At 45.7% G+C, this 27,791-nt stretch overlaps 1 protein-coding gene across 2 annotated transcripts in view; it reads left to right on the top strand.

Moving 5' to 3' along the window:
• Positions 1 to 27,791, top strand: part of nup214 (nucleoporin 214) — a 126,655-nt gene that overhangs the window by 43,667 nt on the left and 55,197 nt on the right. Inside the window, exons 15-24 of one of the 2 annotated variants that reach the window (XM_067969929.1) lie at positions 1,101 to 1,196; positions 2,638 to 2,787; positions 4,397 to 4,555; positions 7,430 to 7,533; positions 8,871 to 9,050; positions 10,410 to 10,495; positions 14,673 to 14,756; positions 15,911 to 16,153; positions 19,778 to 19,906; positions 21,718 to 21,826. In XM_067969929.1, coding sequence (XP_067826030.1) covers positions 1,101 to 1,196; positions 2,638 to 2,787; positions 4,397 to 4,555; positions 7,430 to 7,533; positions 8,871 to 9,050; positions 10,410 to 10,495; positions 14,673 to 14,756; positions 15,911 to 16,153; positions 19,778 to 19,906; positions 21,718 to 21,826 — 1,340 coding nt within the window. The remainder of the gene's footprint in view (positions 1 to 1,100; positions 1,197 to 2,637; positions 2,788 to 4,396; positions 4,556 to 7,429; positions 7,534 to 8,870; positions 9,051 to 10,409; positions 10,496 to 14,672; positions 14,757 to 15,910; positions 16,154 to 19,777; positions 19,907 to 21,717; positions 21,827 to 27,791) is intronic. The other variant, XM_067969930.1, reaches the window with a different exon arrangement.

Raw genomic sequence — 27,791 nt, 5'->3', positions numbered from 1 at the left:
GGCAGGCCGGGGTAAACGTGGATTCACATGACCAGCTGAGCATCACTCCCCCGTGCTGCAGACTCCGGTTTGCTGATGAGCAATGCCATGTGTCGGGGGGTGGGGAGGGGGGGGTTGGAAATCAGCGAATACCTTGTCAACACTTCAGGATGAGGCTCTGCAGTGGGATATCTTTGTGTCACCCTGCCTGCCGGATCCCAGTAATGTCTTTTTTAAAGATTGTCTAGTGCGGAGGGCCTGTGAGATCATTCTTAACCTAAATGGGTTTTCCAGAATGCAGGTATTTTGCTGCTGTTAGCAGGACTGACCAAATTGATGTGTTTGGTATGTATCCATGGACCATGCTTAGATATCTCCCTCGATACAGAGTGCTGTGGCTGCAGTGACTTGTCACCATCCTGTCAATAGCAGAAACTGCCTTGCGTTGGATGTCCTGCTGTAGTTTCCAGTTTTTGCCACTGGGAGTCACTGAAGCATTGAGCTGGTCGTCAAATGTTCGTTCGTCCATTACTGATATTCCTGTCCTGAGTTGATGGATTCCACACGAAATTAGTGCCCCACAAGCATGAAACCATTGGAAAGACATTCATAATGGAAGCTTGGTGCCTGGCGTTCTGTGCTCATCCTTAAAGAGTCTCTGGAATGCATTGCCGGCTGGTGTGGTGGGTGTCGACTCTCTGCCTTCAGGAGGGAGCTGGATCGGTTCCTGACTGGGGCAGAGATCACATCACATCGAAGGTCAGTGTCTTTACAGATAACACCTGGTCCCCTGGACTGGTTTCGATCGCCTGAGGGGGGTCGGAGAGGAATTTTCCATAGTGTTTTTTTCCTCTGGGTTTTCGCTTCTACCGGGAGATTATATGGCTGCAGGTGGGAGGGGGAAGGAAGGAAGGATTTCGTCATGATAATCTGGCCGCCATGGTGTGTGGGGCAGGCTTGATGGACCAGCTGGTCTTTTCCTGCCCCTCAATTTTGTATGTTAATAGGAGCCGTGTCTTATTTTGATTGCCACTGCAAAGGACCGCTGCTTCTGATTTATTATGGGGGTGAATATTTTTGCTGCAGGTACTATTACCGATGGCTTTGTCTTTTCTCTCCAGGCCTCAGCGACCCTGAATCTGTCCGTGTCTGATCTGGAGAAGCAGCTGCAGCATCAGCAACCCTTGGACCCGGTCATGATGGGAATCATGGAGGAGGTGAGAGCGGGGGGTGTGAAATGTCTGGCGAGATCCCTGTTCAATGGGAACTGAAGCATTTTGTCCGTTTGAGGCTTCTGCGCTGATCAGCCGATTCGCTTTCACTTTTGCGCCCACTTTGGCAACTAGCTGCCTGGCATTTTGTGTTTGACTCCATAACACACGTGTTAATCAGCGGAGAAAAGGCCGTCGCACAGGCACAGAACGAGCTCAATAACACAACGATATCAGCAACATTGTCATTTGAACGCAGAGCTTTGTAACACATCATTAAAATGAATTGTTCTGGCGTTCTTTTACAAACTTGCATTTATATAGCCCCTTTCATGACATCCCAAAGCACTTTACAGCCAATGAAGTACTTTCAACGTGTAGTCACTGTTGTCATGTAGGAAACGTGGCAGCCAATTTATGCACTGCAAGTCACACAAACAGCAATGTGATAAATGACCAGATAATCTGTTTTATTGATGTTGGTTGAGGGATGAATATTGGCCTGGACACTGGGGAGATCTCTCCTGCTCTTCTTTGAACAGTGCCATAGGATCTTTTACATCCACCTGAGAGGACAGACGGCACCTCCGGCAGCGCAGCACTCCCTCAGTACTGCACCGGCAGTGTCAGCCTGGATTATGTGCTCAAGACACCGGAGTGGGGTTTGAACCCGTAAACCTCTGATATCAGGTGCGAGTGCGACCAACTGAGCCACTGCCGATACTTTTTTCCAGTATTCAGTTTGTGCCCTGCCCTTAGTTGATCTCCGAACAGTGCAAACGGTGCCTGGTGATCTGCGTTTCCATCTGGGTGGACAGTGCATCCTGTCTGCCATCTCAGGTGGATGTAAAAGATCCTGTGACTCTATTTGAAGAAGAGCAGGGGAGCTCTCCCCGCTGCCCTGGCCAATATTCGTCCCTCAACATCGCCAGAACAGATTACCTGGTCATTATCACATTGCTTGTGCAATTTGGCTGTTGTGTTGCCCTACATAACAACAATAACTTGTATTTATACAGCACCTGTAACAACAGGTTGCATTTATATTGTGCATTTAACGTAATAAAACGTCCCAAGGCACTTCACAGGAGCGTAATCAGACAAAGATTGACACCGAGCTGCATGAGATATTAGGACGGGAGACCAAAAGGAAGGTTTTAAGGAGTGTATAGAGAGGTGGGCAGGCGGGCGACGAGGGAGGGAATTCCAGAGTTTGGGGCCTAGGCGACCGAAGGCATGGCCGCCAATGTAGTGAAACATCCCAAGGCTCAACAGGGACGCCACTTCAAAGGTTCTTCATTGGCCGTAAACCCTTCGGGATACCCTGAGAATGTGAAAGGAACGACATAAATGCAAGTTCCGTTTTTTTTTTCTTGGCTCAGTTGCAAGTATATTTGTTTGAAAAGTGCCTCCTACTGAATGCTAATGCACCGTGTGCTTTGGATAGATTGCTCTCTTTCAGAAGGAACTGGATGATTTGAAAGCTCGTACAGCAAGTGCCAGCTTTGAGGTTGGCAGCGCTGAGGAGATGAGCCACCTGAAGTTTGACGCAGAGACGCTCCATACCTTCCTGTTGGAGATCAAAGAGACCACTGAGGTAAGTGGAGACCTGAGGGTCGTAGGTTGGTCGTAGGCTAATTCTTCAATGGGGGAGGAGTTGGCAGCTGCTGGAATCTGAACCAAGGCCATACCAGAGTGTCACTGGCTAATCAGTGGGAAAAGTAACCACGTTAATGTAGTGCCTTGAAGTATTGTAGGTGGCCGATTGCCGACATGTTTAACATGCCTGATAACCACTGTCATCTCGATTGCATTCCTCGTACATGTATCCGAACAGCGACAGACAGGAAAAGACTCTCTGGTCCATCCGGCCCTTTCCACACAATTGAGAAATCACAATCGACACACTCTCCACCGCAGCTGAAACCATGTGATCTCCTGGGAGAGGTGTAAAACCGGATTAAAAAAAACCCCAGGCCAATTTGGGGGGGGGGGGGGGGGGGGAAATCTGGGAAATTCCTCTTCAAATCGTCTTTAGGCGATCAAAACTAGTCCAGGAGATCACTCTGGCCCTGATTAATGTTACACATTACCTACCTCTTGTACCAGAGATCACTCTGGCCCTGATTAATGTTACACATTACCTACCTCTTGTACCAGAGATCACTCTGGCCCTGATTAATGTTACACATTACCTACCTCTTGTACCAGAGATCACTCTGGCCCTGATTAATGTTATACCTTACCTACCTCTTGTACCAGAGATCACTCTGGCCCTGATTAATGTTACACATTACCTACCTCTTGTACCAGAGATCACTCTGGCCCTGATTAATGTTACACATTACCTACCTCTTGTACCAGAGATCACTCTGGCCCTGATTAATGTTACACATTACCTTCCTCTTGTACCAGAGATCACTCTGGCCCTGATTAATGTTACACATTACCTACCTCTTGTACCAGAGATCACTCGGGCCCTGATTTATTGTTATAAATTACCTACCTCTTATACGAGGTGATCTCTGTCCCAGCCAGAAACAGGAAGTAATTCAGCCAATCGGCATCCACTGCGTGAGCTGGCAGCCTGTTCCAGAGGCCCACTATTCTCTGGGAAAAGAACCACCTCCTGACATCTAACCTCCATCTAGCCTCATACAACTTAAAATTGTGACCCCCTTGGTCCTCCCTAACCTATTTAATTGGAACAAACTGTCTACTCGAACACAATCTATTCCCTTCCTCATGTACAGAAAGTCGCCTCTAAGCACCTTACACGGTAAAGGGGGAGAAATGATTTCAGGGGGTTTGGGGGGGGGGGTCGCTCGGAGAACGGGAACACAGAATAGTGGAGGGGTGGGGGCACTTTGGTCTTGGCCATGGAACGGATGTGGGAAGGGAAGCTGCGGCCTGGGCCGAGCAGTGGACCAGGATTCTGGCTCCTGGACCGAAGCTGTTCTCAGCTTTCTCGCAATACACTAAGAGCTTCTTTCTTGTTTTGGTCGCTGTGGAAGAGCAATTCTGTTATTCCCTCGCTGCCTATTTTCTGTGTCAGCACTTGACCTAAGGCAATTTATTGAGGAAGGCCATTACAGGACACGTGGGTGTAAACATGTCTCATTATGAAAATTCTTTTTGGTTGGCAGTGCATTTTATGCTGATGTGGTTGATCTTATTCTCCCTCTTTTTCCCGCACCCCCCATTAGTCTCTGCACGGAGATATCAGCACCCTGAAGACTACGCTGCTGGAAGGATTCGCTGGTGTGGAAGATGCAGCTACGCAAAACAAACGAAGCATAGACCAGAATTATCTTCAGCTGCTGCGTAGGAAACCCCTGGACCCAAAGAGCGAAGCTCAGCTCAAGGTCCGTAGCTGGTCTGGTCTGTGCTGGTGGTTCAGATAATCGTACCGCACTGTTAACCCATCGTGGCAAAGCTCGTCGGTAGAAACCTGCGGTGAATTAAGCCGCTGATTCTCGCCCAGGTTCAACCTGGTGCCTGTTTGAGTCCCTCTGCCACCAGTAAAGGAGGTTGCATCTGAGCAGGGAGAAGGAGTTTCACACTTTGGCGAAAGAACCAGTAGGGGAGATGAGGAGAATATTTTTTTTTTTACGCAGTGAGTTACGATCTGGAATGCACTACCTGAAAGGGCCGTGGAAGCACATTCAGTAATCACTTTCAAAAGGGAATTAGATCAATACTTGAAAAGGAAAAATTTTCAGGGCTATGCGGAAAGAGCATTGGGACTAATTGGATAGCTTGCAAAGAGCCAGCACGGGCATGATGGGCCAAGTGACCGCCTCCTGTGCTGTATGATTCTATTTCTAGAAAACATTTGTTCAGAGATTTGATTGTACTGGTGATTTGATACTAAGGTTTAGTGTTTTTACTTTTCTGGGATACTCATGGGGCCTTGAATAATGGTGAATTACTTCTCCCCAGCGTCAGGGAGCAGCAGCATCTCTGGGACCTTTGTGCTCATTGATTGTGCGTGCATCATAGATTTGGTGTGTTTTCTGAGCTGGCACGAGTAAAAATGCAGAATTGCTCATTCAGCACAGAAGTGCCTAAAATCATTAGAATTGAGCCCCAAACAAAGAACATATATTAGATTTGTGCATTAATCAAAGTTTAAAACCTCCAGAACCTGTAGTATGGCTTGATTGATAACTATGAAAAGTTGCAGACTGTAGCTGCGCTCTCAGTAAGTAGGAAACGTCCACTTTGGCTCCATTTATAATGAGGCCTGGCGCCAGAATCTGGCTCTGAACGTAGGGAAACACCACCTCCTGCTGAACAAACCCTGGCCCCTCCATGCACTATGGCACAGGCTGTTCTGTGTCTCTCCTCCTCCACCACCGCCCTGGCCCGTGGCTGCCCGGCCTCTGAAGCCGTAGCCTGAACGTACTCTCCTCCAATTACATCATCAAGTTGCATAGAATGTACAGCACCAAAACAGGCCGTTTGGCCCAACAGGTCCATGCTGGTGTTTATGCTCCACATGAGCTTCCTCCCTCCCTACTTCATCTAACCATATCAACATATCCTTCTATTCTTTTCTCCCTCGTGCTTACCGAGCTTCCCCTTAAATGCATCTGTGTTATTTGCCTCAACCAATCCATGTGGTAGCGAGTTCCATATTCTAACCACTATTTGGGTAAAGACGTTTCTCCTGAATTCCCCATTGGATTTATTAGTGACTATCTTATATTTATGACCTCAAGTTTTGGACTCCCCCACATGTGGAAACATTTTCTCTACATCTACCCTATCAAACCCTTTCATAATTTTAAAGACCTCTATCAGGTCACCCCTCAGCCTTCTCTTTTCTAGAGTAAAGAGCCCCAGCCTGTTCAGCCTTTCCTGATGAGAATATCCTCTCAGTTCTGTATCATAATTACCCTTTGTCATGGTAACGCACAGCTGAAATTCAATTTTTAGAAGTCTTTGACTGTGAGTAAGCGAGCAGTTTTTTTAAAAGCAAAACTGCACTTTGTTTTGTTTTGCATTCTGGTGAGAGAGAGCCGAGTTTCAAATGAGTGTCAGTAAAATGACATCTGTGCTGGTTAGAGACCCTTTTTAATTGACTTGGCAAATTGATGAGCTGGAGCCTGCCAACTTGTACCGTCTCCATTCAGAGTAACATTAAACATGCAAGGGCAGAGGTGACGGGTGTTGCAGACCAGAGTTGTACTCCTCTGTCGATTTCAAAAATCATTCTCGGGATGCAGGCATCGGTGGCAAGGCCGGCTGGCATCCCCTAGTTGCCCTGTGAAGGTGGTGGTGGGCCTCCTTCTTCAACCACTGCAGCAATTTTTGTTACAACTGAGAACTGCCTGAGCAAGCCAAAGAGTCAACCGCATTGGCGTGGGGACTGACCATAAGAGATAGGAGCAGGAGTCGGCCCAGACCGGGTAAGGACGGCAGGTTCCCTTCCCTAAAGGACATTAGTGAACCAGTTGGGGCTTTTTAACAACAATCTGACAGCTTCATGGCCACTTCTACCGATATTTTTTTATTTCCAGATTTTTTTTAAAAACTAAATTCAGGTTCTCAAACTGCCGTGGTGAGATTTGAACTCTCGTTCTCTGGATTACTAGTTCAGTAACATAACCACCACACCACCGTATGTACTCGAGTTACATTTCGTTCCCATTCATGACTACAAAGAAGGTGTTTGAAATTTTTCCCTGTGGAGATGAAATGAAATGATAAATGAATTATCGGCCCGAGTTCCCTGATATCGGAGTGGTGTTTGCAGAGGACAAAAGCTCCCGCCCCCCCCCCCCCCCAATTCTGTGCAAGCTGAAGCTCCCATCCTCCTCACTCCACCCTCTCCCAACCTGAATGTCCCTGTCGGGTTATACTAGGGTTCTGAGCACACTCATAACGGTGAGTAAATGATTATTCTGCTCAGTAAAGTTGCAGCAGCTGATTTTCCCACTGCAAATGTGTTGGTGATGTGTAGAATCACAAATCCAAGACTATAAACACGACAGTTCGATACGTGTCCTCTGTTCCATTGATCGTCAAAGAAATACTTTTTGGCCAGCCGGTAGGCAGGAATGAGAAGCTCTGGGACTATTGCGGTGGGATTGTCTACTGTGCCTGTGGAGATGGCCCAGTAATTTATCAGTCGTGCAGTTGTCAGCTCTTTGACATATACTATTGTGCACTTTTTCTTTTGAAAATTGATCGGGAAACCAAAAATAACGTTATGGAATCATTTTGGTTTGCAGGAAATTCGTCGCCTGCATCAGTACGTGAAGTTTGCAGTACGGGATGTAAATGATGTGTTGGATATGGAGTGGGAGCAGTACCAGGAAAAGAACAAGAAACACAAGTAAGTGGGTCTGGATGTCGAACTGGGTAATGTGCCTCAGCTTTAGAATACGGTGTCAACCATGGCTCAGTGGGTAGCACTCTCACCTCGGAGTCAGAAGGTCGTGGATTCAAGTCCCAATCCAGAGACTTGAGCGCATAATCTAGGCTGGCACTCCCAGTGCAGCACTGAGGGAGTGCTGCATTGTCGGAGATGCTGTCTTTCGGATGAGACGTTACACCGAGGTCCTATCTGCCCTCTCGGGTGGAGGTAAAAGATCCCCTGGCACTGATCGAAGAGGAGCTGGACTCTAATTTCCGAGATGGTATCGGCTGCCCAAAGGGACACAGTGCTGTCGTTGCAGAAAATGTTTGTGTGCAGCAGCATAGTTAACCGAAAGTCATCAAATACGGAAATCTGTTGGCATACAGACTGAAATCTTGCTGATCCATTGGAGATTCTTGGGCTCCCGTTTGAAAGCCTGTGCTGTAGGCACACACTTAACCATTGAAGACACGTGAATGTACTTGGTTTCCACGTATGTCTGCAGTATTACTGCAATAAATGGTAGGATACTGAGAAGTGCAGAGGAACAGAGGGACCTTGGAGTGCATGACCACCGGTAGCAGGACAGGAAGGTAGAAGATAAGGTGGTTAAGGAGGCATACGGAGACATGATGGGGCCGAATGGCCTCCTGTGCCATAAATTTCTATGATTACATAGAATGTACAGCACAGAAACAGGCCATTCGGCCCAATTGGTCCATGCCAGTGTTTATGTTCCACACGAACCTCCTCCCTCCTTACTTCATCTAACCCTATCAGCATACCCTTCTATTCCTTTCTCCCTCATGCGTGTTAGCACATTCCACATTCTCGCCATTCTCTAGGTAAAGAGGTGTCTCCTGAATTCCTTATTGGATTTCTTAGTGACTATTGTATATTTATGGCCCCCAGTTCTGGTCTCCCCCACAAGTGGAAACATCTTTGCTACGTCTATCCTATCAAACTCCTTTATGATCTTAAAGACCTCGATCCGGTCATCCCTCAGTCTTCTCTTTTCTAGAGAAAAGAGCCTCAACCTGTTCAGCCTTTCCTGATCGGTCTAATTTCTCAGTCCTGGTATCATTCGGGTAAATCTTTTTTGCATCTTCCCAGTGCCTCTATCCTTTTTATCAAATGGAGGCCAGAACTGTGCACAGTACTGCAAATGTGGCCTCACCAAGGTTCGATACAAGAATGTGTTCGGTAATTTTAGTTTTCATATAGCTGTCCTGAGCGGAGCAACTGTGTGTTTAATCTTCACTATTTTGTCAGGTTTTTTTAAAAAATTAAAAACATTCACTATTTCACTCCAGGCACTTGCTTCTACCAGAGAGGGAAGTATTGTTCAACGCATTGGCTAGTCATCATGAGATCATTAACCAGCAGAATAAGAAGATTAATGAGCTGGTAAACAGCCTGCAGAATCTCCGCATTTATAATCAGACCTCCAAGTGGTGTGTGCCCAGTGACAAGTGTCTGCAGAGTGATCAATGGTAGGTTTTACGCATGTCCTCATGAAGAACGTTAAGTGTAAAAGATTCTCAATGCTTCCATTAGGTATTAGCTGTGGCTCAGTGACATCACTCTCCTCTGAGTCTGAAGGTCGTGGGTTCAAGTCCCACTCCAGAGACTGGAGCACAAAATCCAGGCTGACACTCCTAGTGCAGTACGGAGGGAGTGCTGCCCTGTTGGAGGTGCCGTCTTTCGGATGAGACGTTAAACCGAGGCCCCGTCTGTCCCCTCAGGTGGACGTGGAAGATCCCACAGCACTATTTCGAAGAAGAGCAGGGGACTTCTCCCTGGTATCCTGGCCAATATTTATCCCTCAACCAGCAGATTATCTGATCATTATCCGATTGCTGTTTGTGGGATCTTGCTGTGCGCAAATTGGCTGCAGCGTTTCCCCACATTACAACAGTGACGACACTTCAAAAGTACTTCATTGGCTGTGAAGCGCTTTGGGATGTCCTGAGGTCGTGAAAGGCGCTATATAAATGCAAGTTCTTTCTTTAAAGACTTGACCCCCTGCAGGGAAGTTATTGGCCCTGCTGTTTTTGCATTTCCATCTGTGAGTGGCATGTGCTGCTGGTATAATGGAAGTATTCTGAAAGTTACTGACCAGATGAAAAATGTACAAGGGGAAAGGCTCCTTGCCTGGCACTGAAAAATGGAAGGCATCCTTTTTACTTACACTGCACTAATAGTTGACCTTATTCTATATCAAAGTTTGTGTTTTAAAAGATGCCATTTCTAGTATCCGCTACAAAAGTCGTGTAAATGTTCGCCATTTATCTTGTGCCGATGCCTCCGTGTCCTTTATGTAATAAAACAAATTGGATCGGAGCGAGGAAATGAATTTCAGGTTATTTTTGTCGGTGGATTGCTGATCCAGAGAGAAGTGTCGGTGTCTTGGCACAGTCCCAGCTCTCGCGGGTGTTGTTGGATGGATTTTGACCTTAAGATGTAACTCGCTTCGTTCCCCCTTGTCATCTGAATTAATATGCTGCATTTGATCTTTATTAAATGTCGGGACAAGTCTAAAGATCCCTCACAGACACAGTGGGCCTGAACAGTCCTGTAAATCCTGCTTTGTTGAAAAGACAAATCTTACCTCCATATAATGTGGGCAGTCGTGAGATTTGTAAAGGTAACCACAAATAGATATACCGGAGCCTTTGATTAAAAAAAAAACTGGTTATATTCTGAAGGTCATAGCACACAAGGGTACCACTGGGGCCTATTGTGTCTGTGCTGTCTCCAGAACAATCCCAAACTAACCCCAATTATGAATCACATTTTAACCGTACATTCGATATGCCAAGTAAATGTATCCCAGTTTACTTTTTCTTCAGCTGGGATGCCGAGTTGGAGATGCTGCGTAATGTTTTGGTGAAAACTACCTTGGATGGAGTGCCAAAGGTGACTTCAAACAGCCCAGGTAAATCATCGCTGTATTGTGTCCGATTCATTCATGGGGAAAGGGTTTTTCTTTCTTAAGTGAACTTTTAAAGCAGCGCGACTTATCCAAAACACTCTGCCTACTTCCCCTTTATGAACTAGTGGGTCAGGGCACCACCCAGGGTATCATTACTCCATACAGTTCAGGTGATCTTGGGTTTCTTTCCCGTGCTGCGTTAGCTGATCTCAGCTGGTACAGTCGTTGGGGTACTGCAGTCGCTCGTTTTCCTGGTCCATCGAGGCCGGGCGGGGTGGGGGGGGCATTGAATCAACCAGGGTTCCCCACTGCTGATCACAACTCGCTGTGCTCTGCTGGAAATCGTGTGCATCTGGATGTCGGGGAGGGAATAGGGTCGTGTTCAGCTCTCCGCTGTGATATGGTCTGTTGGGGTGCTTAAGGACTGTGACTTCAGGAGAGGAGGGGATTGAATTGAATGGGGGGAAGCAATTTTTCTCAGCCTGTCATTGTACTGCACATCCATAATAGGTATCGGCCATGGCTCGGTGGGTAGCTCTCTCGCTTCTGAGTCAGAAGGTCGTGGGTTCAAGTCCCACTCCAGAGACTTGAGCACAAAATGCAGGCTGACACTCAATGCAGTACTGGGGGAATGCTGCACGGTCGGAGGTGCCATCTTTCGGATGAGACGTTAAACAGAGGCCCCGTCTGCCCCCTCAGGTAGATGTAAAAGATCCCCGCGGCCACTATTTCAAAGAAGAGCAGGGGAATTCTCCCCGGTGTCCTGGGGCCAATATTTATCTCTCAACGAACATCACTAAAAACAGATTATCTGGTCATTATCATATTTCTGTTTGTGGGATCTTGCTGTGTGCAAATTGGCTGCCGCATTTCCCTACATTACACAATAGTGACCACTCTTCAAAAAGTACTTCATTGGCTGTGAAGTGCTTTGGGACGTCCTGGGGTTGTGAAAGATGCAGTAGAAATACAAGTTCTTTCTTTTCTCATTGCACACCAAGTCTGATTGGTGCTTTTCATTCAGGGTTAAGTGTCTATTAACCTGTTACTTGCTGCAGTGATGGGTCCAAATGAACGAGTGTGCAGGTGCGCTGCCTTTATAAGGGGTGGAAACGACAGGTCAGGGGTTGCTGCTGGCACTTTGTGTGGGCTGAGCTTATGATTAAAGCAGGACCTGTGCGAAGATTGTGTGGGCGATGCTTCCATTCAAAGAGTGAAAAATACTCTGCCTAGGTGCATCATCCACCTTTGGAGCCTGTGGGGCCCTCTGACAGTTCGTGGGTGCATGGTGTTGGTCTCCCTGCCTGGGGACATTCGGAAACATACCCTGTGAGATCATGTCTGGGATCTATGCCAACTGATGAGATCATGTCTGGAGAGTCTGGGTATCTTGAGGCTGTCTGCCTCTGTTTTTGTGGTTCATTGTGCTGATAGGACTTCTGTTTCCAGCAACACCAATAACAACTTGCATTTATATAGCGCCTTTAACGTAGTAGAATGTCCCAAGGCACTTCACAGGAGCGCCTATCAAACAAAATTTGATACTGAGCAACATGAGATGTTAGGACAAGTGACCAAAAGTGGTCAAAGAGGTAGGTTTTAAGGAGCATCTTGAAGGAGGGGAGAGGTTTAGGGAGGGAATTCCAGAGCTTCGGGCCTCGGCAGCTGAAGGCACTGCTGCCAACGGTGGAACGATTAAAATCGGGGATGCGTAAGAGGCAGGAATTAGAGGAGCGCAGAGATCTGTGAGGGTTGTACGGCTGGAGAAGGTTACAGAGATGGGGAGGGGCGAGGCCATGGAGGGATTTGAAAACAAGGATGAGAATTTTAAAACAAGGCGTTCCCGGACTGGGAGCCAGTGTAGTTCAGCGAGCTCGGGTGATGGGAGAATGGGACTTGGTGTGAGTTGGGATACGGGCAGCAGAGTTTTGGATGAACTCAAGTTTATGGAGGGTGGAAGATGGGAGGCCGGCCAGGAGAGCATTGGAATAGTCGAGTCTAGAGGTAACAAAGTCATGGATGTGGGTTTCAGCAGCAGATGAGCTGAGGCAGGGGCGGAGACGGGCGATGTTAGAGGTTGAAGCAGGCGGTCTTGGTGATGGAGAGGATTTATGTTCGGAAGCTCATCTCAGCATCAAATAGGACACCAACGTTGCGAACAGTTTTCCACCTCCGCCTCACGCTCCGGGGGTATTTGTAAGGCAGCCACCAGACCTTTATAAAATATTTCACTATAGGTTTAATTCAAATTTTTTTTAAAAATTAAAATTTGGAGCTCAATTTCTGATGTAATTCCAGGGTGGTGACCACAGAGGGCGAATCCTCCAATATATAAGGATATCAAAGTAAGGACAGGATTCATCTTTTTGGAATGCTGTTCTCTGTGCAGTGAAGTTCCACCTAACCAGCCAGGTGTAAATGATACAGATGGGAATGGGAATCTGTGCTCTTTCTTCCCCCCCCCCCCCCCCCAAATTTCCGCTCCCAAAGGCTTGGGGTACAGTTCCATGTGTGATGGTCACACTCCGCTACCTCGCCCCAGTGGCAGCTGTTCACTTGCGAGCCTTGACAGCAATTGTAGCTCTAGTCAAATGACCTCGTATTCACGAGAAAGGTTCTGAAGGATAGTTTCACTTCTTTAAGGGACCTCGAAGTTACAGAGAGAGTCAAGTGACTAAATTTAGTTTCGGGGAGGGAGATGTGATGCAGCTCTCTAATATAACAGTTAAGTTTGTCAGCAGGCTATTTGAACTTGGACCATGAGCGTGGGACTCGAGGACAAAATTCACAAACTCCAAGCAAGGTTAGAGATTAGAAAAAACTTTTTACACCACAAGATAGTGGAACAGACTCCCAGGGAAGAGTCGATTTGGGTCAATTGACAGTTTTATAAAGGATCTGGATTGGTGTCTGTTCAGAAGAGTTATTCAGGGTTTTAGAGATATGAGTTAGGTGTTCCTTAAAATAAGGGATCGATGCTTGTTGGGAAAGGGCCAAATGGCCTTTTGCTGGCTCTGCATTTTTCTGTCCTTGATTTTTAATGGAATTCTAATTAAAGCTGAGTGAACACCACTTGGCCAAGTTTTCCTTCTGTTTTGAGAAGGAGCTTGCATTTATATTGTGCTTTATCTCACTCAACTGTCCCACAGCACTTCCCATACAATTAGTTTATTTTGAAGTACAGCCATTGTTATGCATGTTTCACACAGCAAGATCCTGCAAACAGCATTAAGAAGAACAGAAAATGCTGGTAACACTCAGCAACCAGTTCAGCATCTGTGGAGAGTGTAGTCAGGTTAATGTCTTGGGTGCAACCCTTCATCAGAACTGCACACTGTGCTTCTCTTTTTTTTGTTGGCATTAGTTGAGGGAGGAATGTTGGCTGGGACACCAGGAGAACTCCCTGCTCTTTAAACAGTGCTGTCAGCTCTCTCGATCCACCTGAGCAGGCAGATTTTCCCAGTTGAACCTTCCTAGAGTTCACATACAGAAATCTTTGAAGGTGGCAGGACAAGCTGATAAAGCTGTTACAAAAAGCATACGGGATCCTGGCATAGAGTACAAAAGCAAGGAAGTTATGCTAAATCTTTATAAATCACTGATTAGGCCTCAGCTGGAAGATTGTGTCCAATTCTGAGCACCACACTTTAGATAGGGTGTCAAGGCCTTGCAGAGGAGATTTACTGGAATGGCGCCAGGAATGAGGGAATTCAATTATGCAGAGAGACTGGAGAAGCTGGGATTGTTCTCCAGAGCTGTGATGGTTAAGGGGAGATTTAATAGAGGCGTTCAAAATTGAGGCGTTTTGATAGAGTGGATGGGGAGAAACTGTTTCCACTGGCAGGAGGGTCGTAACCAGAGGGGACAGATTTAAGATACCTGACGAAAGAACCAGAGGGGGAGATGAGCACTATTTTAATCAGTGAGTTATGATCTGAAATGCATTGCCTGATAGGGGGGTGGAAGCAGATTCAATAGGAAGTTTCTAAAGGAAAAATTTGCAGGGCGATGGGGAAAGATCAGGAGTGTGGGACTAATTGGCTAGCTCTTTGATAGGCACGATGGGCTGAATGTCCTCCCGTCTGTGCTGTATGGAAGAGATGACAGACACACCCCTGGATTGACTTTCAGACACCGCAGTGCTTTTTACATTTCTCATTTTTTGTTTTCTTACCTTCAGGCAAACTTTCTCCAGTGAAACAATCCCAGCTACGCAACTTCCTTTCAAAAAGACAGACTCCACCTGTGAGATCCACTGCACCAGGTAATGCAGAGAGATCCCTCGGGGGAAATGTGGCAGGGGAGTACAGCTTTTAATTGTATCGGTTGAGGCTTGTAAGGGGAGTGGAAAGAGATTCGCTTGAACCTGACTGGTCAGTGCAGCTGCAGCAACTTCTGTGCTGGGGATTGCACAAGCGGGAAAGTCAAAATACAGTCCCCACCGTTCAAAACGTCCACGTTCAAAACGGTCAGTCGCTTATATCAGACAAAACGTCATAGCTGTCGTCCATTTGCACAAGGGAAAAATTGCAGGGCGATGGGGAAAGAGCAGGGGAGTGCGACTAATTGAATAGCTCTTTCAAAGAGCCGGTACAGATAGACATGATGCGCAGAATGACCTCCTTCTGTGCTGTATGATTTGCACTGACGTCAATTTCAAAGTTGCCCGTTACAGCATCTTAAGGGCTCCGTTTATTTCGGGCAGGAGCAGCTGTGCTCACTCACTAGTTCATACCTCATTAAGGTGCACTGAATGCAAGAACAAACACATGAAAATAACACCTCGTTACCTTTTGTGTACTTAAGCCTTTAATTCCCTTTAAGTGCTGTGGGGTTACAGTTTGTACAAAGCACTGACTGCAGTTTTTAAAAAAATGCTGCAGGTCAGAGTGAAGCAGGAAACAAGGAGGTAAAAGGTCACTACATAGAACATTCTTCCCAATTACTATAATGACGTTGCCATGTTATAGCGCCCATTGCGTATAGCGGGCAAACCGCGTTTGCACGAACGTACTTTAAAATCAGTCTCTGCTGTCTTTTTTTAATTGTAAACAATTTTACAACACCAAGTTATAGTCCAACGATTTTATTTTTAATCCCACAAGCTTTCGGGCTTGTGGGATTAAAAATAATCCCACTTCCACACCGCCTGAGGAAGGGGAAAGCCCCCAAAAGCTTGTGGGATTAAAAATAATCCCACTTCCACACCGCCTGAGGAAGGGGAAAGCCCCCGAAAGCTTGTGGGATTAAAAATAAAATCGTTGGACTATAACTTGGTGTTGTAAAATTGTTTACAATTGTTAACCCCAGTCCATCACCGGCATCTCCACATCAGGTCTTTTTTTAAAAACAACAGCATGCCTCGCTATTGGCTCTATGAGAAGTAATCTGTGTTGTGCTAATTATTTTTCGCTGCAGCTAATTTGTCCAGGTCAGCCTTTTTATCCCCAAAATGTACCGAGGAGTTAGAGGACGCAAGCCTGGCGTCCTCCGCCTCGCCGCGCCTGGATCACGAAGGTCTTCAGACCGAGGAGCAGGAGGAGGCGCCTTCGTTCAGGCACGCTCCCATCACCAGGCTGCCCTCGTTTCCGCCGGGCCTGATCACCGCGCAGTCGACCCCCTTCGGCAAACTCCAGCTCTCTGGGTGTCCTGTTAACGCTGGTAAGAATCTGAAATAAAAAGCCTGCTGCTGTACTGTAGTATCAAGAAAGAACTTGCATTTATATAGCTCCTTCCACAACCTCAGGATGTCCCAAAGCACTTCACAGCCAATGAAGTACTTTTGAAGTGTAGTCACTGTTGTAATGTAGGGGACGCGGCAGCCAATTTGTGCACAGCAAGATCCCACAAACAGCAATGTGATAATGGACCAGATAATCTGAGTAGTGATGTTGGTTGAGGGATAAATATTGGCCAGGGAGAATTCCCCTGCTCTTTGAAATAGTGCTGCGGGATATTTTACATCCACCTGAGAGATCAAATATCTGGTTTTATATCTTAACTTTTTAAGGAGTAAAGTATTGTTTATGTTGCAATCGGAAACCTAATGCAATTTTTATATAATGTTTGTAAAAATAGCACCTCAAGTTTTATTGGACTTGGGGTGGAGTGTCCTGACACACAGGATATACCAAGCCACCAGCTTTGCAGCCTATCCATTTCCCAACTAAGTTCATTCTGGGAAAGTAAAACAGATAGAATACTGTGTTTATGCAGTGCTGGCTGTGGCTTATTTTTAATGACGGTAATTTTCCCATCTTCCATTGGTATTTGTGGTTTGCAAGAAAAAAAGAACTTGCATTTATATAGCGCCTTTCACAGCCAATGAAGTATTTTTGAAGTGTCGTCACTGTTGTAATGTTGGGAAACGCTTTAGCCAATTTGTGCATAGCAAGATCCCACAAACAGAAGTGAGATAATGATCAGGTAATCTGTTTTGGTGATGTTGGTTGAGGGCCAAATATTGGCCAGGACACTGGGGAGAACTCCCCTGCTCCTCTTTGAAATAGTGCCATGGGATCCTTTATGTCCACCTGAGCGGGCAGGCCGGGCCTCAGTTTAACATCTCATCCGAAAGACGGATTTGCAGTCAAATGAATTGTTTCTCAGTCGCACACAGTATTGCTGCTACACTGTTCTCCAGGCTGTATCCAGAACAGCAGTGTAGTAGCAGACACACACATAAACTTGGGAAAGATGTGCTGTTTTGTCTGCCTCCCTTTTTAAAGCTGTGGCCTTTTGCAGTCAGTCAGCTGTGGTGCAAGATAATTGCACAAGGGCTGCCAAGTTAAACAAACAGTCTGCCCTCATGCCAGTTCCTTTAGTAACTGGCATTTATATCAGTCAGCTGCTGTGATTCAAATGGGGCGAGAGAGAGAGACGCTTCCAACTTAGTGATACAATAAAATAGTGTTTGTAAACATACAAAGAGGAAGGAGTTCATTTTCAGAGTCTAGAGGAGTAGGGTTGACTGTTTTATTTTCCTGATGTATCGGGGTTGTTACAGCTTTCATATTTTGGCACTTTTATTTGTTTCGAAACAGAATTTCCAGTTAATTCTTCAGGAAATCTGTAACCCTAGGTCAAATGGCAGTAACCCAGGCACTTCCAAAACACACCTGAGGGTACAGATCTCCCCTCTCCACCTCAAAATGGCCACTGGATCTGGACAAGAAGAGAGGCGGTGGGGGGTTGTTGGGAGATGGTTATATGGAGCCAGCAGAGGAATATTACTTGGCTGAGTGCAAGCTCATTAATGGTATGGCTCTTGGCACCTGACTGTTTTGCAGATGCCAACCCACCTTCAGTGTTGATCGCTAAAGGAACTCGGCCCCCTTTTCTCAGGTGCTCTGTACCTTTCACTTGGAGAGGTCCTGGGCTCTAAAGGAGCTATGAAGATGATGTGCAGGAGTTTTCAACGCTCAGGATACAAGGGCAACGGTCCTGCTAAGGCCACACAAAGCACTCCTTTGCTGCTGTTATTTAAAAGCTGAAGTGTTCAGGAGTGTCTATCAAAAAGGCTGCATGATGTAGGAATAGGGGGTATTACTACCACGGAGTCATCAGACATTGCCAGCTCATTTTTGAGCTCTTTTTCCTTCTTATCGCAGCCTCACCCACCCCCCCCCCCCCCACCTCCAACAGAAATGAAAGACAGCCTACATGACTTAGAGAAACAACGGCAGAGTGTCGTCCTGGAATACTCCAGCTTTTAGCATTTACAGTAACTTGCAAAAACTTTCAAGCCATGGATTATTCATAAGAAATAAGAGCAGGTGTAGGCCATTCGGCCCCTCGAGTCTGCTCTGTGCTGTAAATTTTATCCCTTGATTCCCTTAGTGTCCAAAAATCTATCCATCTCAGTTTTGAACACACTCAACAACTGAGCATTCACAGTCCTCTGGGGTTAGAGAATTCCAAAGATTCACAACCCGAAGTGAAGAAATATTTCCTCGTCACGGTCCTAAATGGTCGACCTCTTATCCTGAGACTATGCCTCCAAGTTCTAGACTCTCCGGCCAGGGAAAACAGCCTCTTGGAATTTTATATGTTTCAATGAGATCACGTCTCATTCTTCTAAACTCCAGAGAGTAGAGGCTCATTCTACTCAATCTCTCCTCAAAGGACAACCCTCTCATCCCAGGAATCAATCGAGTGAACCTTTGTTGCACCCCCTCTAAGGCAAGTATATCCTTCCTTACGCAAGAAGACCAAAACTGTACACAGTACTCCTGGTGTGGTCTCTCAAAGCCCTGTACAACTGTAACAAGACTTCTTTACTCTTGTATTCCAACCTCCTTACAATAAAGGCTAACACACCATTTGCTTTCCTAATTACTTGCTGTACCTGCATGTTAACTTTGTGATTTGTGCACAAGGGCACCCAAATCCCTCTTAATACCAACATTTACTGGTCTCTCACCTTTTTTAAAAAAAAAATATTGTTTTTCTATTTTTCCTACCAAAGTGGATAATTTCACATTTCCCCATGTTGTACTCCATCTGTCACCTTCTCGCCCACTCACTCACTTAACTTGTCTAAATCCCTTTGCAGACTCTTTGCATCCTCCTCACCGCTTACTTTCCCGCCGAGCTTTGTATTGTCAGCAAACTTGGATACATTACACTCGGCCCCTTCATCTAATTCAGGAAGAACAAGCCGAAGGAAGTAAACGCTCCTCCATCCCTTTGTTACTTCCAGACTCGACTATTCCAATGTGCTCCTGGCCGGCCTCCCATCTTCCACCCTCTGTAAACTTCAGCTCATCCAAAACTCTGCTGCTTGTATCCTGACTCGCACCAAGTCCCGTTCACCCATCACCCCCTGTGCTCGCTGACCCGAACTGGCTCCCGGCCTGGCAACGTCTCCGTTTTTAAAATTCTCATCCTTGTTTTCAAATCCCTCCCTATTTCTGTCACCTCCTCCAGCCCTACAACCCTCTGAGATCTCTGTGTTCCTCCAATTTTGGCCTCTTGTGCATCCCTGATTTCCTTCGCCCCTTCGTTGGCGGCCCCTTCTCTCTCCTCCTTTAAGACGCTCCTTAAAACCTACCTCTTTGACCAAGCTTATGGCCACCTATCCTAGTATCTCCTTATGTGGCTCGATGTCAAATTTTGTCTGATAATCGGTCCTGTGAAGCGCCTTGGGACGTTTCACTACTTTAAAGGCGCTATATAAATGCAAGTTGTTGTTGTGTTAGGGAATTTCATAACTTTACGGAGATGGCTTCTCAAAATTATTTTTTTCCTCCCCTTTCTGACCCCCTGCCCGCCAATTCCCATCAGTTCCAAAGTCAACGGGTAAAACGGTGAAGCATGGAGCACCAGCTGCCGAGAAGCCAACCACCAGCGTCCCTGCTGCCCAAGCAGCTGCCCAAGCAGCTTTCCGGAGACAGATGACCAATCAAACGTCAGGTAACCAAACTACTCATCGTAACTGGCACGGAAGGAGGAGGGGGGGCGGTGGTTGGTCTCAGCCGATACGCACCTCGGTTTGGAGATAAATCATTTAATTCATTCAAAAAAAAAATCAAATAATCATGGATACAGTGCTCCAGATTCGCACCTGAAATATGTGCTGCATTGACGGAGGTGCCGTCTTTCGGATGAGATGTTAAACCGAGGCCCTGTCTCCCCTCAGGTGGACAAGAAAGATCCAACAGCGCTATTTTGAAGAAGAGCAGGGGTGTTCTCCCCGCTGTCCTGGTCAATATTTATCCCTCAACCAACCTCACTGATACAGATTATCTGGTCATTATCATGTTGCTGTTTGTGGGGACTTTGCTGTGTGCAAATTGGCTGCCGTGTTTCCTACATTACAACAGTGACTACACTTCAAAAAAGAAAGAACTTAATTGGCTGTAAATTGCTTTGGGGCACCCTGAGATCGTGAAAGACCCTATGGAAATGCAAGTTCTTTTTTCATGTGCTTGACAACTGGCTGTGGGGCAGGGGAGGTCAAGTCGTGACCCTGCGGAACTTGGCAATCTGACCTATGAACCTCAGAGAAACTCTGTTCTGTCTCTTACTCATTGGGTTTGTCCTGTCTGAAATTTTGAGGGACCCTGAGGTTTTGCAAGGTGGTGTTCTTGGTATTTCCTCATTAATTAAATCCAAAACCGGAACATCAAGGCCTGTTATCTTTGCAAATTAATGGGATTTGAACTTTGTGTGTGGTCCCTGGAGGATCCATGTCTCTACCCAAGTGGCCACAAAGGCAAAAAGCTGGGCCGCCCCTGAGCTACAGGAATGCACTAGTGGTCTTCAGTTAATACACGCGGGACGGGGAGATAACCAATATCTAAGACCTTGGACTAGTTTACGTGTTGACGCTGGTGTTTGGTGATCACACTACGCTGCCAATTGCCTGAAATACGCAATTCTACCAACAACTGTTGACAGTGCAGGATTTTGGCCTCTGATGAAGGTCCATCTTACACTAAATATGAAGGGTCGCTGTGGCATTTGTCGACCTGGAGATGGTTTGTTCCAAAGCTGTTTGACAATTGAGGGCTTTGGAAAGTGTCCTAAGACAGAATGTGAGTTTTAAAATCCTCTGATTTGTAACCTCCTTGTAACACGCAATCAACAACTTCGATTTATATAGCGCCTTTAATGTAGTAAAACATCCAAAGACGCTTCACAGGAGCGTAATCACACAAAATCTGACACCGAGCCACATAAGGAGATATTCGGACTGTTGAGAGGTATGTTTTAAGGAGCGTCTTAATGGAGGAGAGTGAGGTGGAGAGGTTTTGGGAGGGAATTCCAGAGCTTAGGGCCTAGGCAGCTGAAGGCACGGCCGCCAATGGTGGAGTGATTAAAATCGGGGGTGCGCAGGTCAAAATTGGAGGAACGCAGAGATGTCAGAGGGCTGGAGGAGGTTAAAGATAGGGCGGGGTGTGGCCATGGACGGATTTGAAAACAAGGATGAGAATTTTAAAATCGAGGCGTTGCTGGACCGGGAGCCAGTGTAGGTCAGTGAGCGATCCAAGGCAGCTGTTCAGGGTGTGCAGCATGTGTGGTATGTGAAATGTAAATTAGACTTAACCTGCTATGCACTTAGATGCAGGCAGTCCTATAACAATAGACAACCTTTATAACTTGAGCATTGTGTAACCAAGTTCTCTAACATTATTATGAACTTTAAATGTGTTGTGTTAGCAGCAGGAGGGGAGTATTTTGTTGAGAAATGGTGATTTATTTTGATTTTTTTTAAAATTTAGCTCCGAGTGCTTCCCTCACAGAACCCACACTAAAGAACGTTCCCCAAGTGGTCAATGTTCAAGGACTGAAAGATACAGGCCCGCCTCTGAATCTGTCAACAGTCATTAGGTGAGTCGCAATGTTTACCTCTTGGAGAGATTGCCATCTTTGAGTTTGAATCTGCTCTTTTCAATCACCTGGTTTAAATTGTGCTGCTTGTAGGAATGGAAGGAGGCCGATCTTGGGGAAAATAAGAACAGGAGGGAGGTCATTCAGCTTGTTCCACCATTCAATTAGATCATGACTGATCTGTATATTAACTCCATTTTACCCACCTTGTTACCATACCCTTAATACCCTTGGCAAACAAAAATCTATCAATCTCAGTTTTGAAATTTTCAATTGACCCCCAGCCTGAACAACATTTTGGGGCAGAGAGTTCCAGATTTGTGTCACCCCAGAACGGCCTAGCTCTAATATTAAGGTTATGCCCCCTTGTTCTGGACACGGCCCCCCTCCCCAAACACCAGAGGAAATAGTTTCTCTATCCACCCTATCAAATCCTTTAATCATTTTAAACACCTCCGTTAGATCACCCCTTAATCTTCTATACTCAAGGGAATACTAGCCTAGTGTATGCAAACTGTCTTCGTAATTTAATCCTTTTAGCCCTGGTATTGTTCAGCTGAATCTGCGCTGCACCCCCTCCAAGGCCATTATATCCTTCCTGAGGGCCTGTGCTCAGAACTGAGCACTATTCCAGATGGGGTCTGACCACAGCTTTATATAACTGTAACATAACTTTTATATTCCAAACCCCTTGAGATAAAGGCTAACATTCCATTAGCCTTTATCTCAAGAGGGTATATGTTCTCAAATTGTTGAAGGTGGCAGAGCAGGTTGAGAAAGCGGTTAGAAAAGCATACGGGATCCTGGGCTTTATAAATAGAGGCACAGAGTACAGAAGTGAGGAAGTCATGATGAACGTTTATAAAACACTGGTTTGGCCACAACTGCAGTATTGTGTCCAGTTCTGGGCACCGCACTTCAGGAAGGATGTGAAGGCCTTAGAAAGAGTACAGAAGAGATTTACGAGAATGATTCCAGGGATGAGGGACTTTAGTTACGTGGATAGACTGGAGAAGCTGGGGTTGTTCTCCTTGGAACAGACACGGTTGGGACGAGATTTGATAGAGGTATTCAAAATCGTGAAGGGTCTAGACAGAGTAGATAGAGAAACTGTTCCCATTGGCAGAAGGGTCACAAACCAGAGGACATAGATTTAAGGTGATTGGCCAAAGAACCAAAGGTGACATGTGGAAAAACTTCTTTACACAGCGAGTGGTTGTGATCTGGAATGCACTGCCCAAGGGGGTGGTGGAGGCAGATTCAATCATGGCCTTCAAAAGGGAACTGGATAAATACTTGAAAGTAAAAAATTTACAGGGCTACGGGGATAGGGCGGGGGATTGGGACTAGCTGGATTGCTCTTGCATGGAGCCGGCACGCTCTCGATGGGCCGAATGGCCTCCTTCCATGCTGTAACTTTCTGTGATTCTAGCCTTTTTAATTAACTTGTTATGATGGTAGTTCTGTCTTTTAAAGCCCAGTTCTGACTTCTCCCCGTATTCCTTATTTCCCAACTATCTCTCTTTTAGCACCTCTTAGCTTTGTATCTGTGGCTTTCTCAACACTTTTTTGTGAAGTTTTTCCCTGGATTTGTTTTTAACTGGCTTAGCTTGAATTTTACGATTCTGCCCTCTTGTTCTGGATTCCCCTCCTGGAAGGGAGAGTTGTTCCCGATCCATTTCCTTCACTTTTCTTTGCCCACGACCAATCACCCTTTATCCCCTTCACCTCCAGGGAGTTTACTCCAACTTTACCCAATCTCTCCTCACAACTCAGGCCTCATCCCAGCTATCCTCCTGGTGAATAGTCGCTAGACTTTCTCCAAGGTCAGCAGAACTTCCCGAACCTTTTAGTCTTTTTAATCACTTTTCACTAGCTTTCAATGACGTATACACCTTGACCCTTAAATCCTTTTGTTCATCTTACGTTCTCTCATTCCAATGTATGCTACCCCTCACTGTTAGGTTAAGTCGCAGGCCCTGTTATTCTTCCCTGTTGCAATCTTCGGCTCTCCTATTCCCGGTAGATTCTACTTCCTAGCTTAATATCATCTGCAAATGGATATGTTCACCTCTGTTCCCAAATCCAGTGCATTCATATATTAAAAAATCTGGGGACACCATTTGTCAATGGGAGCTGATCCCTTCCATTTTTGTTTCTAGTCTAATTGAAGAGCAGGTTCTGTACAGTCTGACGTTTGCCAGTGCGGATTGGTAGCTCCACAGTTGACTGGATATGCGCCTTCGCTAAGACGGTACTCTGGTGTCTGATTGCAGGGTTGTCCAAATTCTCTGTCTTGGGCTGTATAGATGTGTACTGTGGTGCTTCACGGGCATGGTGGGGGATTCTGTACACTGATTAGATAATACTTGAGAGTTAATTATGTATTAAGTCCTGAATACAGAGATTAATTTGTCGGACGGCGGCACTTTTGCATACAGTTCCAAAGTGGAATTACTTTCTCCTTCCCATCATCAGCCAGAACTTGGTGCTGCTTTATGTTTATTTCCTGCTGTGGAGCCTCTTTAGAATCAATTATTGTTCATGGCTGGCCTCTATTTTCTCACATACAATTGATTTTCAAACTCGTTATCTATTGATATTGGAATGGGAACCGACACTGTTGCGTTAAACAAATATTAGACTAGCTGCCAGCTCTCAGTCTTGCCTTTGTGCCTGTAAAGAACTCTGTTACTCTATAAAAGTTAATTGTTCTTTCTCTCAGTGAAATTGAATCGAATCTGTGGTTTTCCCTATTGATTTTAATTATAAAATCTGGAATTTCCCCGGTCGCATTGGCTTTGCTTGTTCTGCTGTGGGTGGTGTTGCACTTTGTGGCCTCTCCTCTGGGTGGCACCATTGCTGCTCTGGATCAGGTGGAGAATGAACAGGAAATACACTTGGGAAAGATGCAGCTATTCTCTCCAAGATGGCGGCAGGCGTTGGCGTTCTGGGGCAATGTGGCACGGTCTGTCGAGTGATGTTCTCACAGTCCGAGTCCTGACCAAAGTCATGGGGGTGGGGAGGGCAACTGAGTAGAGTTTGCGTTCATTCCCTCCACACGAGGGAGATTGGAGCCTGGGCAGGAGACAAGTCAGCATGTCCTCTGGGACGAGGGAGGTGCGTGAAGGGGAGGGGGGAGGGGGGGCACAGAGAACTAAAATTTAAAATCTAAATATTTGATCGAGGTAATACAGAAATGGAGTTGGGCTTTAAAATGAGGATCATTTTTGGCAGATTTGTTCTGGTTTAATAATTGGTACACCAATATGTTTTATTCAATCCCTTTTGCGCACTGACCTATTCCGACTTTAAATTGCCCATTTCCTGTTGGTCAGTCTGGGAAGAGTGGAAAAATGCTATTTCTAATATTGACTGCTTCACGTGATGATATGGAGTTGTGAGGGATCCTCTCTGTGTCTCACACTTAACTCATTTAGCTCCCATTTCCTAACCAGGAAGCCAAGGGACTAATTAGTGCAATAAAACCTGGATTAAATTGTGGGTATAGTTAATACACTGTCAAGTTATAATGGGGCTTGGGCCTTAATTGCAGTGCGTGAGCAGACATTAGTCTGTGACAAAGCGTGCATTTACATAAGTGTGGCATTTGTGCAGTCACACTTTGCACCAACGCTAATCGTGTAGTGTAAAGTGGAGTAATTTTTGTTAGGTACGGGTATTCAGGGATATGGAGCTGCAGCGGGTAAGTGGAATTGAGGTACAGGTCAGCCATGATCTAATTGAATGGCGGAGTCGGCTCAAGGGGCTGAATGGCCTCCTCCTGTTCCTATGGCCTGACCTGACTCCAGAGTGGAATGGGTCTTCCTCTTCCAGTGAGCCTTGCTCGTGTCTGATGAGCACGGATGTGCAGAGCATAAACAGGGTGCCATTTGGCTAGAACCAAAACTCTGAGCAATAGCTACTACGTAAATGTGGCATTTATCAACAATGGCGCTTCCTCCCGTTAACAGGTTGGAAATTTTGTTCTTGCTTGGATTAAGAATTTGAACATGACCAGAAGTTCTTGGCTTCTGCTAGAAACTTTTTTTTAACTTCAGGATTAATATTCCGTTTCTATACCTCGACTTTGAACTTGATACACCATGGTGTTGCATTAGGTGGCCTAGTGTTAATGTCACATATGGAGCATGTAAACAGCACATAAACTGATCAGAAACAAAACAAAAAATACAGGTTCCACTAGCAGGAGGGTCGATAACCAGAGGACACAGATTTGAAGTAATTGGCAAAAAAAACCAGAGGCGAGATGAGAAGAATTTTTTTTACGCAGTGAGATTTGATATGAACATAACGTAAGAAATAGGAGCAGGGGTCGGCCCGATGGCCCCTCGAGCCTGCTCCGCCATTCAATCAGGTCATGGCTGATCTTCAACCTCAACTCCACTTTCCTGCCCGATCCCCATCACCCTTGAATCCCCTAGAGTCCAAATGATCTGGAACCCGCTGCCTGAAATGGTGGTCGAAGCAGATTCAATAGTAACTTTCAAAAGGGAATTGGATAAATACTTGAAGGGGGAAAAAATTTGCAGGACCACGGGGAAAGAGCAGGTGGAGTGGGACTAATTGGATAGCTCTTTCAAAGAGCCGGTGCAGGCACAATGGGCCAAATAGCCTTCTGTGCTGTTATCATTTTATGATAAAATTGTTGCTGTTCTTTGCACTAGTTATTTCAAGGTTATCAGTTCTGAGGATTCAGTTATATAGCACTTGACTGATTCAGTGACGTTATTTGTGCATCATTTAATTAGCACCTTGAAGTCACTCTTGGGCATCTTATACAATTCCTTTACTTGCGTCACCATAACTCCAGATTTACACCACACGATTAGCAGTGGTGCGAAGAAAACTGCACTAACTGCACCCCGTGTCTCATTGTGCAATTCTTAAATGCACTTTGCTTTGCATAAACCTGACTGTTTAAATCATCCTTAAAACCTACCTCTTTGACCAAGCCTGTCCTAATATCTCTATGTGGCTCGGTGTCAAATTTTGTCTGATTATTGCTCCTGTGAAGCGCCTTGGGAAGTTTTACTACGTTGAAGGTGCTGTATAAATGCATGTTGTTGTTGTGCTTCGAGAACCATGAGATGTTATGCTGACTTGCAGAAATGTTACCAAGTACATTTTCCACAAGTTCTGGACTTTTAAACCTTCCACCACATGAAATCAGCAGCCTACAGTACAAGAGGGATATCTTATAAATAAATCAATGATTCTGTTGAAAAGTGATTTTGGTAAATGTTAATTTTGTGGTCCTCCTTCTGTACCCATGTCCTTCCAGTCACTCTGGCACTGCAGAATTGATTTAATGTAACGTAACGTGTGTCAGACAGCGCATCTCTCTGTGGAATGTCAGTGATGTGGAGATGCCGGTGATGGACTGGGGTGGACAAATGTAAGGAATCTTACAACACCAGGTTATAGTCCAGCAAATTTATTTTAAAATCACAAGCTTTCGGAGATTATCCCCTTCGTCAGATGAATGAATGAAAAGGTTCTCAAATCGCATATCTTATACTATGTTGGGGCAGCATCACACCAATCAAAAGGTCTCGTTGTTATTCAAACAGGCCAGTCACGGAGAACAGCACATCCCAGTACACTCGATATACATTGTGTCTATTACACAGGCAGGCAGAAAGAAACTCAAAATGGCAGAGAGAGAGAGAGAATTTTAAAAAACATATACATTTTTCCCCCTTTTTGCTGGTGGGGTTACGTGTAGCGTGACATGAACCCAAGATCCCGGTTGAGGCCGTCCTCATGGGTGCGGAACTTGGAATGTCAGTGTGAGCCATGAGGGCAGAATCCCAGTGGTTTGGATTAGGAAGCAGATGTCAGTGCAGTTTAATAGCAGGGAAAGCACAGTTGCTATTGCTAATCCTCGCGAGCCCAGAATGTGTGCTTTATTTTAAAAAAATAAATCCACAATAAGCAGGGT

The sequence above is a fragment of the Heptranchias perlo genome, chromosome 31, assembly GCF_035084215.1.
Source record: "Heptranchias perlo isolate sHepPer1 chromosome 31, sHepPer1.hap1, whole genome shotgun sequence".
Taxonomy (NCBI): domain Eukaryota; kingdom Metazoa; phylum Chordata; class Chondrichthyes; order Hexanchiformes; family Hexanchidae; genus Heptranchias; species Heptranchias perlo.
Note: the sequence above shows the minus strand (reverse complement) of the source record. Positions and strands in the feature narration are given on the sequence as shown.